The following is a 15,891-nucleotide window of genomic DNA, read 5'->3' as shown; positions in this document are numbered from 1 at the left end:
TTGAAGGCAAAACTGATCTTGGGAGAGGCAGAGGTGCAAGGAAGGCAACGGAGAGGCACCAAAGGCTAGAAAACAAAGAAAATCCTGAACTAGGTTGAGAACCAGAGAGAGGTCACAAGTAGTGTGTGTCCACATGCCATAATGGGAGTATGGTACTTGACTCCAGCTCTCAAATTTAGACAATGAAGGTGTGAGGCTTGTATGAAACAGGGAATTACAAACATGACTGGTTAGACATGAACAGGAATTCTAATGAAGCAAAAACTCATGAATGAGTTTTGACTGATTTAGAAACACTAATAATCCTATTCTGAGAGAATACATGGAAGAATAAAAGAAGACAATTCAAAATGTCTGCCTTAGAAAACAATGTTATAAATTAAGACTATTAAGAAAAAGGAACTAATTAGGGATGCAGAAAGGTAGGCTTAATTTTAAGCATTAAACAGCAGCAAGTTAGAAAATAATTAAAAACTGGGTAAGAGAAAACTGCAGTTCAAAGAGAGTCAGAAGCATGGTGTCATTTGGCAAGGGAGATGTAAAATTAGTTATCATCTGCAAAGAAATAATGATCTTTCCTGGAATTAGCCATGAAACCAACTTGGGAAAAGGATCAGGGAAGTAGCCATGGAAGGGCTTGATCAATTTGAGCAACGAAACTGAGAATAAACATTAGGTACTTATCAAAATGGTACCAGGCAGAGTAGGACCTTCAGGATGGGAAGTAGTGGCTCTGTCCGTCTCAGGAATTAATACATCACATTCAGTACACAATTCAAATCTTTTTAAAGGAGAGTATAAATGGAAGAATTACCTGAAATGGGAGCTGTGACTGATGGCTGTATAGGATAGGCCTGCTGAACAAATGGCTTAACGCTGGAATAAAGAGTTACACAAAAATCATACACCATGCCATCCACAGTAAATTCCGTTAGAGTCACAGAGAATAAGAAAATACACGGTTAATGACCTTTACCCACAGACATATGTCTTCCTTGCATAGCATATTTAACAGACAGACAGTAAAGAGAGAATATGGAGAGAGAGAGAAGGATGAGAATTACACCCGACATCTTAAAGCAAGGAGCTCATCCGTGCTCAGTCACCCAGCAGGAAACCTCACCGGCCTGTTGCAAGCGTTGCAGGAGACATGAGTGGTGATTGCTTTGACTCCCAGTAAATCCAGAGTACACTGAACTACAAGGGCACAAAGACTCTCATGGACCTCAAGGGGATAAGGTGGGGAGAAGCTGAAAAATAAGGCTGGGAAATATTGCTCCAGAGACAACCACAGGGCTGAAAACGTAACACCTAACAGAGGGGCAAAGGCTTCCTCCTCCACATGGTGCGGGTGCTACCATGGTGCCGAAGGGCAGTAACCCCACTGACCCATTAGTGGTCAGGAAAATACATCCCCCTTGCCTTCAGTATTGCTTCAGTATTTAAAAGAAGATGGAGGTGTTTGTGCTGAAAACTTACTCACAGGCAAAACCTTACCAGCTGCTTCCCTGGCATTATCATTGCATCTCATCATGCAATGGGAGAAAAAGGAATGTGCCCCAGCTTCAGCTTTGAGATCTGGGATGCCTTATAACTTTTTGCATGTGAGTTCACATCACTGTAAAAGCTCTACTTTCCCTACAACTATCTTTTCCTCCTTCTTAGAAAAATTTGCAAGTTCTCACTGCACTGACATCCTCTGACAGCAAAGCGCACAAGCCAGCCCCACACGGCATATAGAAGCATATTTTAATTTTCAGACTTACTCTTGCGAGGATCCAGGCTGTCCCGTTTGAATCATGCCCGGCCAAAACTGAAAGAGGAAAAACAAACAAACAGACCCACAATTGTTTCCTTTGTTGAAAGATTTTGGATATTTCTGAACAAACATGATTCCTTTTGCAAACACAAGTGAAAGCATTAATCCATTCATTCAGCCTTAGTTTTCTACTGAACATTGTTAGAGAATACAGGGATTTTTTGGGGGACTCGGCTAACAACTTACCCCAGGTGCCCCAGGAAATGTAGGACGGGGAATTCCTGGCAGGCCCAGCTTGTTGTGAATAGCCGTAGCTGAGACTATCTGAGCTGATGACATTGCTGCCATGTGCTGGAGTGCTTTGTCCTTTGCTGTCTGATCCTTTAATATGACAATTACATGGAGTCTTAAAACATTTGGCACAACAAATAATGTTAAATAACTGCAGCTACAAGCACATAACTAAAAACTTAAAAAGCCACACAGAAAATGCAAAAATAGCAAACCATGCAGGGAAAAAAAAGTACAGCACGGAGACTAACACTCAAACTACCTCAAGGCAAAACCTCCTCTCAGACATGCATGGTAGACCTGAATTCTCACAGTCTGCTCTGCCAACATGCAGGAAGCTCTGGGAGAGTAAACTACTGCCCACTTGTTTACCTGGGCAAATTCTGCTGATTTTAAATCAAGCAGGACTAAACACTGTCTGCTGCTAAGGCTCTGCCTGCAGGACAGGGAGCACTGAGATTTGAGCTCTATCATTTAGATCTAAGAGAAGTTTGCCTTTCGTATTACACTGTAAAATGAGAACACAGAACTGCGACTCACTTGCAAACAATGACATTTTTCTTCATGCTTACAGGTTTAGAAACATTTTGGATTATGTTTTATGACAACTATTTTAAAAGTTAGATAACAAAAATGTAAATAACATCTTAAACTTCCAATTGTGGTATTTTACTGATTTACAGTGTTCCCAAAGAAAACAATCAGCCATAAAATTTCTGTTGTTTTCAAGCATACAGGAACAGGTTTAGGAAAAGATGGGTAGTTATCGATTCTTTGTATTAGAGCAGCGCTTGAAGTCTTAGTCACTGCCGATCATGTATGATCACAGGATAGAAAAGGAAAGCCTCTTAATGCAACAGAGTTAACTAAGTGGGTATCTTAGGTCAGGTAAAATCAGTAAACAACAGACTGTTACTATCTGGTAAAGGGTTCCTCATCCAGAAGTACTGTATTAATAAGTGCTAATATTTAGGTATGTGACTTTAGGTTGTGAAGGAACACAAGCAGTATTAAGCAAGGATTTGTTTGGGTTTTTTTCTTGTTTTATTTTAAAAGCAAAGTAGCAAGCATGCTGGCAAGAGATGCATGCTCTTATATACGATATATGACTTTGCACATAGGCTCCCTGTAAAGCTTGTATGTAGTAGTACTATAGGTGAGCAGTTTCTTCCTTTGAATAGCTCCTTTAGAAACAGCACAGGCTGAAAGTACAGGAAAAGCTAGCCAAAAATTCTGCCAAGCACAGCTAAGGTACATAATACTTGGTTTAGTTAAAATACTTACCATGCTTGTTACCTGGATACAACAACAAACAGTTTATTAAAATGCTTGTGTAGAATAGCAGATTCTTAGCAAAATATGAACAAAATAGTAAGAGACAAAGGAAGAGCAGTTTGCTCAGCATTAAATACTAGGTTTAAACAAATGCATTTTTTTCACCTAGGGACTGATTCATTAAAAGGAAAAAAAAAGGATTAAAAACTAACAACAAAACACTGGGGGGAAATAACCCATGCCTCCCTGTGTGAAAGCTGCAGATACTGAATGAAGTGGATTGTTGCTGAGTTTGTTCCCCTGAGCTGTGCAAGGAGCCCCTGCGGGCGCCTCTGTGGGATGGAGCCCAGGAGAGCGGCAGGTGGAGCGGGGGAGTAGCTGCTCCAGCAGCCCTCTGCACCTTGCAGGATGCGAGCCTGAAGTGCAATCCACTGCGGTACTGCCAGCAACAGCATTAACACCTGCGGGCTCACCTGCACAGTGGTGCCCAGTGCTGCTTTCTGGCCTGTCCAAGCCTCAGGACCTCCTTGTGCATCTACAGAGTGGCTTCTGGGGCCGAGGGGACACGCTATCCATCAGTGCGTGGACAAAACGCGGTCATTTCTCCAACCTATAGCTTTCCCGTATAACTACGACCAACTCACTGAGTAAAAGCAGCAAGCCAGCTCTGGCTTTGGCTGCTGGCACTCATCTCTGCCTGCCCCAGGTAGAAGGGTGGGCACAGGAGGTTTGTGCACAGCATGGCTGCCTTTGGATGTCTGCAGACCACTGCGCTAAAAAATGCTTTGGTGGATGTTAAGAGGTGGCAGTGTCCTGAGATTCACACAGCTTTCTAGAAAGTTGACACCTCTATCCTACTGCACAGTACGAAGGACCCTCCATCATGAAACCATGAAAATGAGGAGATGTCCTTAAGCAATATGGAGATGCTACCCCCACCAGACTTTTCTGTTCCTTTTCCCCCCTTTTTTCTGTTAGGTGAGCTGGCTTGGAAATGCCAAACCATGCAAGTCTCACCCGCAGTCAGCTGAATCATAACAAAAACAAACATACAGGGGATGGATATCCTGTGTGTGAAATGCATGATTCAAGAGACATGTGTTCCTCTGGGTCCTAGTAACCTCCAAAGCTACGTGAGCGCTGCTTTTGTGACTACCTCATTATTCTCCAGATCTGCTGCGGCACTACAGCCTCCTCTGCTGCACTACCTCCTGGCTGCAACCAGCCACGCCAGTGCCACCACATGAAGGTGCAGCCAGCGCCTGTGCTCTGGCCAAGTTCCCAAACCCATACTGTTGGCCTTACTATTAGGTAGATCTAAACTAAAGGAGAATTTAAAAGTAAAAGATTTTTTAGGGATATAAAAATCCGTATCTGGGAGTTGCATGAGCCCAGGGCAAATTATATATCTATGTCATAGTTCATCTCGCCTTGCTTTAGCCATCTAAAGTCTCCAGCCTAAGGCAGATGGCGAATCTCCTGCTATTGTTTGCACATTAAGCACCTAAAATATATTTCTTCCTTACCAGGCATCAAAACTGGAGTGCATTACTTTCTGTAATGTTATCACCATTGAAGGACTAGAATAGGAGCCTGGACATCCAACTTCTATATGGCAACAGTTACGGCAGGTAAATCCCACCATAACAGATCAACTAAAGAAAAATATTTGAAAATTCACACTTCCTTCAAGACCTCCTGCTCACAGAAGGAGGAACACTTAGAGTGTCTTGTGGAGCTCTTAGCCACCATTAGCAGTGAGTCTAATGATCCTTAATTTTAGGAACACTGACAGGGATTTTTGGAGGGAGAAAACATATTTTATTTCATGACGTGAGAAGGCATGTGCCTTCCTTCTTGCCAATTGCTGCTTTTCACCCCAGAATGTTCTACATTTTGTGGTGACCATTCATCTCATCCTCTTTTACTTACTACATTTTCAGGAGGATGGAGAGAAAGCAAATATATATGGGATGACAGCTCGGAAATACAGCCCTTGTAATAGGGGTAGTCTTGCAGAGTTTCAATGACTCCTATAAAGTTTCCCAATGGTGACAAATCTGCCTGCTCCACTGGACATCAACTGACTCAGGCCAACACACATCAATGGAAAGTTTCACCTTTTGTAGGCTTAGGAACCTCTGCATAGTTAGAACATCAGGTTTTCTCAAAGTAACTTTAACTTCACATTCAAACATTAAATAAATCAAATTAAAAATAAAATACAAACACATAAGAGGTCCTGAATTCCATAGGCAAAAAAGCACCTTCAGCTCCAGGAACATTTTGGAGATCTGCAAGGTGGTGGCCTGTGCTCATATAATCAGGCAGACTTCATAGTCTTCAAAAACAAATTGGAAAACCACATTTTACAGCTGTTTATTTAAATGGAAATATTAGCTTGTCTGCCACTTAAAGAAACAAGTATATGTTGGTGTTTCTTTACACCATAATGGAGAACACTCGTAACCAGGAGGGAATGAGTCTTTCTACCTATCACTGCAACATAGGCGCTTCCGGGATGAAACTTGGTAACTGATTAATAACACACAATGGTATTACATCACAGTTTAGGCATCAAGAGAAGTAATATATCCAATTAAAATGGCAAGGGTAATTTAAACAGGCAGATTACAGTAATTACCGAGGTTGGAATTTGGCCAGGACAAATGGGTTAACATCCCTTCTCTAAACAGGAACGTTGTGGGATTTTTAATGACCACAAATAGTTAAGACTTTGATTTCCTATCTTGTTCAAGATAGAAAGGATTTGGTTTTGCTCTCACTTATGCTGCTGTGTAAATCTGGAATAAATTCTTTTGGGTCAATGAGGTTAATGGTGATGTATGTAAAATAAAAGTTTGGCTGAGCATGCTGCAGAGTCCCATACGGAGGTTCAGCAGAGGCTTGGGGGGACAGCATCTCCTACTGAATCATTAAATCCTGACCGAGCTTAAGGTATTCCTTGGATAGGTCCCATCTGGCCCTGACCTGGCTTGACTCTACTTAATTTAGGAGCTCTGATGGGATTGCTCTGCCCAGGAATGACACTGTAGTAAGTAACAGACTGCACTCTTAGACTGCTGCCTTCCCCTCCCTTTATACAAGTCTTCTGTGCTGTGGTATGTAATTAGTAATAAATGTTACTGAGGTGGATTTAGAGTACAATCAGTGGAAATCTGGTCTTGTTCCACTAAACCCCTAAAATGTCATCACTGTAACAGAGATCAGGATCTGCCTCATGTTTTAGCCGACTGCTTCTGGCTGCACTTGCAAACACTTCAGTTTTGGAAGGCGTAAGTGCTAAGAATCTAATGCAAGGAGACTAAATAACTTTTAATGAATCAGGCCCTTGAGGTTCACTTTTCACCTATTATTTTGAAATGCAAAATACATAGTTAAATTAAATAATAATTCCCCAGTATCATCCAATTATAAATCTTAATATCTATAAAAGCCCCACATGAAACAAGAGTTCTACATGACAAGCACAAAAGGATCTGTGCTTGACTTTCTTTTAATCCAACATAAACAGAAGAATAATTCAATCAATCAGTTCAAACCATTCTACAGCAAAAAAAAAAATAAAGACTAGAATGATAAATGAGGCTTTGAATATCATGTTACCTATGACTTTGGGAAAAAAAATCTAAGACAGTATGAGGAAAAGTAAGCACAACGGAACACAGTATTAATTCAAGAAGCCCTAAAACCTGTACCAATATCTAAAATACAAAACTTTTCTTGTAAGGAAAAAAAAATACATAAGAAACAACAATTTGCTCACAAAATGGATATTACAGTAATGCTAACATAAAATAGATTCTTAATAAGCAATTTTGCAGATGTTATTTCTGCTCACATCTTGTATTGATTCAAATAACCTTTGCCATAATTAGCTGTAGCTCAAAAAAGATAAACAAATCATGAAAATATACAATTGTTCTGGACAAAAGATAGAGAGCACTTCAGTGTTTCTAGCCCTGATCTCCAATTTGCTTATTATTAGAGAAGACAGGAGTAAATACAAAAGCTGGCTATTTCAGCCAGGCAATAGCTAATGCCAAGAAGAGAATGCGCATTCAAAGCTGTCCCAACTTGCTGCCTAATGAGTAGCAATTAATCCATCTTATTGTATTTCAAAATGCTGAAGACTCCATTCACATCAAAGGGAATTTTTCAAGGCTTTTATCATTGTTCATTTAAAAAGTATAGAGCTATCTTTAGCATTTTATAATTGACAACAATATTTTCTTTTATCCCTCAATGTGGAATGTAGAATAATGGATTTCAAAACATGTAATACGTGTGAACTGTAGGCATTTTAATGTTTCTTTTTGTCTCTGTCTAATTAATCTTGCACTATGAAAAAAATATCTGAAATGACAATCTAAGATAGATGTATATCCTGCTGTGAAGACCTTTACTCTCTATTTAAGCACAACTTCCAATCCATCTTTTCTCCTGAATGGACAGAGGTGACTTTAGTTCCCTGTCAGTGCAAAGGTGGGAAATGCTGCAACCTAACACTATGGACTATTGTATTTGACACGGAAATAAAACATTAGAGTGTAAGAACTCTGCTTTGCCTCCTCCAGCCCCTGCATGAGAGGAAATGTCAAGAAGAGGAGCCGCCTTTCAGATCTGTCTCCACGGACAGCTTTATCTCAGCCTCTCTTTCCATTTTCAAGAGATGAAATTTCCTAACTTCAGGAAGATTTTAATAACCTCAGAAAATTAAGATTAAAATCTCCAAAATAGGAGTATTTTCCTGCTGTAAAAAGAATTAAAATGTACAAATTCCATGGAAGGCCTGACAGGACATTGTCTACTGGTGTCTTGAAATGCAGCAATAGCATTTAAGCACAAAACTTCTCTTTCTTGGAGGCTAAGGATCCATCCATCCATAGCGACTATAGGCACTTATCATCAAAGAAAAGGGACTTTGCTGGACCAAGCAGACTTTATGGCACACAGGTGAGATTTCAATCTATTAGGTAAGCTTCAGTAATACTCTATTCAATGCCATGGATGCAGATCACTCTGAAATCCTTCCATCCATTTGGATTTTTGCAGGAGATAAACACAGGAAGATTCATCCAAGTCCTATCCTCACCACAAGCAGGATTCAGACCAAGGCGAGACAGAAAGATCTTTTGGTATAAAATAAACTCTGCAGATTCTTGGGAAACAAGAGTTATTTGTTACACCCTTTGTCAAAGTAAGAGACCAAGAACTGAGTTCAATGGGACAGGTAGACCACATCCTGAAAGATGGATAAGAAATAGCATTATGAAGAAAACTGCTAGTAATGGATGTCAGCTGGTGTACAAGAGCCTCCAAACTGTGCCCCTGCAGTCCTCAAGTGTCTGTGATTATTTCAGCTAAAGTAGTGCTGGCACACAGGGAACGACCAGCTTCTCTGCAATACCCTGTCCCGTGTGCGCGTGGGAGGTACGCAGAGCAGACATCTGGTGGCAAAAGGAAGAAACATGGGAGATGGAGATGGCCTCAGGTCAGAGCTGACTGAACTCGTAGCTACGGACTAGCATGGAGGATCTATGCATTAATCCACAGAGTGCTTGCCTCTCATGCTGTAGGTAGGAAACTTGATATCAGATACATGTTGTTTTTTTAAGCAGCTGCTCCCCTGGATGCAGCACCAGCTCATTGTTAAAAGGGTAAGATTGGCCTAGGTCAGAAGCAGTGCTTCCCTTGGCTATCTTCTTCTTGGTCACCCCTTCACTGGCAAACACGGCAGCACCTGCTTGAGGAGAACGAGAGCCCATCATCTTTCTGAGAAGATTGACAGAGCAGTTCAGGCTACTGCCAAAATGGCCCCTGTTGAAACAATGGGCACTTGTAGATGTCAAAATGTATTTGCTTTGTCTTATTTTCACACCAGCAATATCCTTCTTAGGCAGTTTTCAAAGGACACTGGTTGATACAGATGGTTCAATAGAGGAATAATATGAAAAACGGGCAGTAGCACTAATAAAATGTCTGCAGCAGCAAGGCTCCTTCTCAGGTCCAAAACCAGCAGCTTCTCCCACTTCTAGGGAGTAATTGCATCTCCTCGGCAGAAAAAGCAAGGGCTTTCTTTCTCATAAAGGCAGCTCCCTTTGAGCACCTTCTTGTGTCAAAGTTTCATCTCTTCCACGTGGAGAGAAAAAGGTGTGGGAGGCTGCCACTGCTCTGGAAGAGGCCTGTGCAAGAGGGCTGATGTTGTGCCATGACACCTCATTCATTGAGGCCAAGAACAGCAAGAAAAAGAGGAGGGAGACAAGGAGAGCCTGGCTTCTCCGCCCCTTCTGAGGGGGCCTGTGGAGGAGTCACCAGGGCTGTCTCAGGGCTCCCAGGGGAGCTAAACCCTGAGGGCAGCATGGGCACCCGCAAGCAGGGGCAGGAGGAGCAGCCTGGGCCAGCAAGATCCGCTGGGGAAGGGCTGGGGCAGCTTTTGCCGTCAGTGATGCCAGAAGGGTGGCAAGGCCGGAGGCCAGCAAACCTCTGTCACCAGGGTGCCCTCTGTCCTCACCATGTAGTCACACAGAGGCAAAGCAAATGTCCCTGCAGACTGTTGGGGACATGAAGGTGGGAGACTCTTCCTGAAGCAATCAGTTCCTTGGCTCAAAATGGCGGCTCCCCTCCTTCTACTCAGCTCTGGGCAAGCTGCAACCCACTGACGGGTGGGAAGGGGCAGCAAGGTCTGAAGCCCTTACAAAATATTCTGTTGCCCTAACAGTTCTCTCCTTCTTCAGGTGACTCCTTAAAATGAAAAATCCCTCTGAATCTCTATTTACTGCAAATGGCAGGCTTGAGGTCTCAAATATTACTCGGGTTTAGCTAGCTTCTTTCTTCTCTGGAAAGCTTCAGTAAAAATCAGACAGCAGGTGCAGTACTTAAAAATATTTTTTTGCTTTATAAGTGTCTTCATATTTTAAGCTATTTTGGGCGTTCAGAAAGGGAAGTATTTTAGAACAGTAAATCCAATATTTTTGTTAGGCTCCAAGGCCTGGATTTTGGTATCTAAGCGGGCTTCCTGATTGTAGCCCGAGTGCTAATCAGTCCTATAAAACTCCCTGAGAGCTGCTGGTGCTGAGCACCTCTGAAAGTAAGGCCACCTATTTACATACTTAATTTTAGGCATCAAGGATTGACAATTTTAGCTTAAAATGCTACATATCTCTGTATTATTGCACCCTTGGTTAAAAAGCAGTATGTTTAAGTTGTCTTAGTTGTTCTTTACGAACCCCAACTGCTCAGCCAGTGCAGCTAAAAAGCCAGCCACCAACAGCCATACAAGCTTGCCAGCATGCTGCCCACTGCAGACGAAAAACCCAGTGCTTCTGTCAAGGAGGCCTGTTACAAAGCCAGGCTGCTATTTCTATGCTGCAGTTCCAGGATTGTGGTAAGCATCCACAGTGCTCAGCGCTTAGTACTGTGAAATTACTTTCTGAAACATTTTGCTTTTCAGCTAGAACAAAAACATAGTTTGTTCTCATCTGGAAAAAAAAAATTACAAAAAGAAAAAAGGAGGGAAGTAAAAGATGTATAAGTTCCTTTGCTTTTTATTAAAAAGGAAAAAATCAACAGCAAAAACTGCAAAACCCCCTCTTCCACTTTTAAGTAATGTGAAAATAAAACAAAAAGGGTCCCAAGATCTCCACTGGAAAACTTGAAAAAACAAGCAATCCAAGAAACCCCTATTAAGCATTTCCAAGAGTTTCTTTTTAGCCTTAGAATATATTTTATGGAAAGCAGGGAAAACAGGGACATGTACAATTCATCATGTCAGATTAAGAAAACATACTTAATATTCCCTGAACAGGATTCTGACTGAGGCTCTCCAAAGATTAAATGTCAATATTTTACTTTAAAAAATAAAATTTCAGGGAATCTTGTAAATAGTACATAACATGAGATGATACTAGATTGTGCTTTAGAAAGACCTTATAGTTAGAGCAATCTTGATAAAATGTGCTCTCTGGCACTTGGAATAAACGATCTATTTTAAATATTCTTGATAGCATTTCAAAAGCACAGACAAAAAACATTTGGGAATGGAAAACAATTACCCCAATTACCCCTCTGGAAAAAGCAAAAAAGAAAAAGCGTCTACACAACTGCATAAAAACCCTGTGTATTTAAATACACTCCTAGCATTTAACTTTTTTAAAAAAAATTAAAAATAGGCTAGCGGATTAAAAATCAGGTTTAGGTGCTGAGCTGTTACGAAGAGTAGTTCACTTTGCGTTTGGACAGTGTTAAAACAACGTTTTTAATGTGGATGCTAGTGCAGAAACCAGAGATTAAACACAAAGAGATGCAGACAGCTACCACATGCAGGAAAACGGGGTTACAGGCACGGCAGCACTAGGCGCTCGCCCATCACCGCGGGGAGGAGGAAGGGACAGGCATAGCAACCACAAGCCCAAAAGCAGAAAAGCGCATACCTTCAGCTTGGAATGAAAATCACGAGATTTCCTTCTGGCAAGAACCTGAATGTGACTAGACACCTGCAGGGTAGGGGAAGGGAGGAAACAAAGGAAAAGCCTGTAACCATGGAGATGAAAAGCCCCCTACAACTGGGCAAGCCAAACGTACCTTAATGGCGGCTTGAATTTCTCGAACTTTCTTTCTTGCTAAGACCTGTATGTGACTAGACACCTACATTGTTCGGGTTTATAGGGAAAAAAAAAAAACAACAAACAAAAGAAAAACAAAAAGCAAATCAAATTTAAAATATCTATTTTTTTTTAAAAAAAAAAAAACTTTTCTGAGGGGAGGAAGTTATTTGCATCTTCAGTAAGCTGTGCTGTTAAAGATACCACATTCCCAGCCAGATACCAAGCTCTTAGCACCAAGGCTTAACAATACAGGTCAACAGTGACTTGATTAAGAAAAAAAAAAAAAATAAACCAAAAACCAAAACCAAAAAAGTGTAACCCACCAGGTTGTGCATTCAGCTACAAGAAAGAAGACACAGTTCACAGTTGGATGCAGTCCACGCGCTTTCATATGGATCCCATCCGTGGCCAGGCCCTGCGCTCTCGCACAGGGAGCTGACAGGATTTCTACCCCATCTGCCGAGGATGCAGATGCCCACTCTGACCATTTGCCACTAGGCTCGAGACATAACTTGGCACCGAGAAGTTTTATCCATTATTTATTGTGTTCTGCAGCTCCAAGGAAGAGCCTCAGGCTGCATTTTGACCCCACTGAAATGCTTTAAATTCTGGCACAAATTATAAAATACTGGCACAACGTAGGTCCCTGAATCTGTGCTGGCTTTTCTTGGTAAGGTCAGCATCAAGTCTGCCCACAAAACACTCATGTAAGTTGGGACAAGTAACGACATCAGCTTGAGTAATGTCCAGGTTTGGCCCCTCATCATTAAATTTTAGCAAGAAATTTGTGTAAAGCCAGCCCTGCACTACAGCAGTTACTGGTCAGAAGTTGTTGCTTGTACAGTGAGGGATCTAGGCCCAGATTCACATTCCCATTTACCCAGGCAGGTACTGAAATCCATGCTATTGATGATGAGGGTTTAACGATGCTGCCCAGCGTCACTCGGTAGTGCTCAACATCCTACAGCCCTCTGTGTGAAGGTTTAAAACCTGCAGTGATGGTAAAACCTGCTGAAGAGAAATCTCCTATTCTTGATTGACCCAGAGCATACCATACCAGGTGTTGTACATTTTTCCCTAAGTTAGGTACAATTCCTGTCTGGGAAAGAACAAAGTAAAAGAAAAGGAGAAACAAAGTGTGATTTCCTCTCTCTGTAAGACTATTCCATGACAACAGTACCACAAAGCCTGTATTTTTAGTAGGGAAGTAATCAGTAATGCATAAATGAGCACAGCCGCTGAAGGCCACCTTCAGAGACCTCTTCGGTAAGGAAGCAGTTTGCAGTAATTCAGAGTTATACTACTGCTTACTAAGCAATTTTTTAGTCAAACACATAGATCAAGTTTTCACACGTGTTCATTTGGTTTGCTTTCAGTGGGATATTAGTGGTGTTAAAGGTTATACAAGAAGCACAATTGTAACATGTAATTGCTCAGTTGAAACTCAAAAGTAATGACAATCAAACTTTACTAAACACTTGGTTTAAAGTGATTTATGAATTGCTATAGAGGGATGTACAAGTACGGAGGCAGAACATCGCCATATGTAAGCCACCACAGTCTTACTGGTTTCACCGCAGCTCTACCAGCACATGCTGGCCAAGGATCTACCCCCAAGGTCTGCAATTTGACTCCTGATGCAATTTTAAGATCCCAGTGTAACTGCTGACTCTTGGAGCTTGTATGGGCATAGCAGAGCAGAACTTGGGACTTTGTCTTTTGTTTCAGATTTCTTTGCCAATCATTTGTTTGCCCCTTGACCTGTGCTGCAGTTTCTTTCCTTTCTCCTGTCTTTTTTCATCCCTTGTACGTGTTTTCTTCTTAACGGACAAAGGACATCACCCAGGGCAAAACATCACCCAGTCCAAAGTGCTTTAAATCTGAGCACTGGCAGCAAGTCATCTTTGTGTGTGCTGACTCAGCGTCACCATTCCCTGCATTATAAAACACGTGTAGCATGCAAGTGTACGAGCCTCTGCCTTCCCCTTTGTCATGCACTCAGATGGGGAGAAGGAGAATCTCGCGCTTGATGTTAGAGAAAGTGAGGGCACTCTGCAATTTGCAAAGCATTCTGAAACAGCGCAAGGATTTAGTAACTACTGCATAAACTACACAGAGCGTGTGCCTTCTGTGAGGCTGCTGATCACCATGAATATTATAAGTTAAAGGGTTTAGTCATATAAGATAAGTTAATGGTTATGTGATAATCATCTGAAAAAGACTTAAGACTTATTAGAGGTTTATTCTGACTCTTTGATGAACAAAATCTTGCTATGGTCACAGATCAGGAGCCTGAAGGCTCTTAGGCAAATTTTTTAATTATTTTTTCAACCTGTAGCAAGTACTGCCTGTGAGCTGAGAGCATGATTAGGATGAGTCCTGCTAGGTAGTTTTTATTTATTTAGTTCTCATATGCAAGGATCATAACCTCTATTATATAGGTGAATTGGGTGGACTTCTAGAAGTTCCATTATTCACCATCTCAAAATAATTATCATATTCTGTAATTGTCCTTATGGAGAAGTAAGGCACAATGCTTTATGCTTCTGCTTTAACTTTTTAATTTTTTTTTCCCCAAAGACAGGGGATAATAGCTTCATGTACACATAGGTTAATAAAAAATGCATCCTCAAACCCCCACTGAAATGATGCACAGCATTAAATAAAACCAGAGTTTTAAATATTTTCTAAAGAGCATGTATTTAATCTGAATCGTGAATTCAATATATCCTCTCATCAGAGCTGAAGCACAGACAGCCACTGCAGCCAAAAATGCCATGTTTTGTCATTCATTGACATGCATACTTCCCCACTGGGTTATTTTACCTGCTTCCTGGTCCGTGTCTTCCCTGTTCTAAGTTTGATGTATCTGGCTATCAATTCATTCCTACCTGAAACAAAGAAAAATTCATTATAAGGGACAAGCAGCATCACATCCATAAATATCATCAAAATACCACATTTAAACACGAGTTCCATGCATATGAGGCTTACGTTTTCTTACATCTATTCCACTTTTCCTTTGCTAAGTATTTATCATTATTTCTTATTGTTCATCAGTATTTCTCTTCCCTCTTCTTAACAGACATTTCATGTTTCACATAAACTATGTGCAGAGGACTATGGGTTCAGTTTTTTCCCACTGAAGTCCTGCAGCTGTTTGCAGGCAGCGCTGGTGCCCAGGACGATCTCTTGCTGGAGAACCTCCCATCCTGGGGGCTGACATGAGGTCTGGGCTCCTCTGGTTTTACTTCCAACTGCGATGGGTGGCATTTGCCCCCCTGGCCCACCTGGAATCCTGCTAGGAGGAGCAGGTGCTCTTGAGAAGGTTGTGTGCCACCCGAGTTGAAGTGCCAATCACCCAGATGGTTATGGTTTTGCATCAGCTTTTATCTGGGTTTTAATTCCACAAGGACAGCAAAATCTATCCTTCCTGCCAGGAAGCGCTCTGCCTCCTCCACTGACTGAAATCTCTGTCCCAGTTCAGCAGGTTATCAATCACACCCTTAACTCTACACACAAGAGTGGTCACCCTGTGGTGCCTAAGTTCCTGCTGTGGTGAGGCTGATCAACACGGTGGTTTGTTATTTAGAGCTCTATTTCTCTTGGAAATGTATAGTACTCACAAGTTTCTAAAATGGCTATTTGAGTCTTCTTCAGTCACATATTATGCTACCTAATAAAAACTAACATTTTCTTTCCAAATAACTTCCTTCCTAAATATTGCTGACATGGAAGATAACACAGTTTTATGTGGTGCCCTGTTTATTTTCACTGCATATTATGTTACTTCTCCATGAATTGCAATAACTTCAATATACTTGTTCAACAAGTCCTAAGTTATGGAGTTATTTGCATTCAGCACAGGGGATAAGCAGCCTGTGTGCAGAAAAAGAGAAAACTGACTTAGCAGCAAGCTGAAAATGGGGAGGTTAAGAA

The 15,891-nt window shown here is 41.4% G+C and overlaps 1 protein-coding gene across 5 annotated transcripts in view; it reads right to left on the bottom strand.

Annotated features, from left to right (window-relative positions):
- Positions 1-15,891, bottom strand: part of TEAD1 (TEA domain transcription factor 1) — a 161,547-nt gene that overhangs the window by 33,116 nt on the left and 112,540 nt on the right. For 3 of the 5 annotated variants that reach the window (XM_086749006.1, XM_086749007.1, XM_086749008.1), the window contains 5 exons: positions 14,779-14,843; positions 11,930-11,992; positions 2,006-2,140; positions 1,767-1,813; positions 815-876 (listed from right to left, as the gene is read on the bottom strand). In XM_086749006.1, coding sequence (XP_086605132.1) covers positions 815-876; positions 1,767-1,813; positions 2,006-2,140; positions 11,930-11,992; positions 14,779-14,843 — 372 coding nt within the window. Of the gene's footprint in view, positions 1-814; positions 877-1,766; positions 1,814-2,005; positions 2,141-3,334; positions 3,347-11,778; positions 11,842-11,929; positions 11,993-14,778; positions 14,844-15,891 lie in introns of all 5 variants that reach the window. The other 2 variants (XM_086749011.1, XM_086749010.1) reach the window with 2 other exon arrangements.

Source organism: Chlamydotis macqueenii, chromosome 5 (genome assembly GCF_036417535.1).
Source record: "Chlamydotis macqueenii isolate bChlMac1 chromosome 5, bChlMac1.mat, whole genome shotgun sequence".
NCBI lineage: Eukaryota > Metazoa > Chordata > Aves > Otidiformes > Otididae > Chlamydotis > Chlamydotis macqueenii.
Note: the sequence above shows the minus strand (reverse complement) of the source record. Positions and strands in the feature narration are given on the sequence as shown.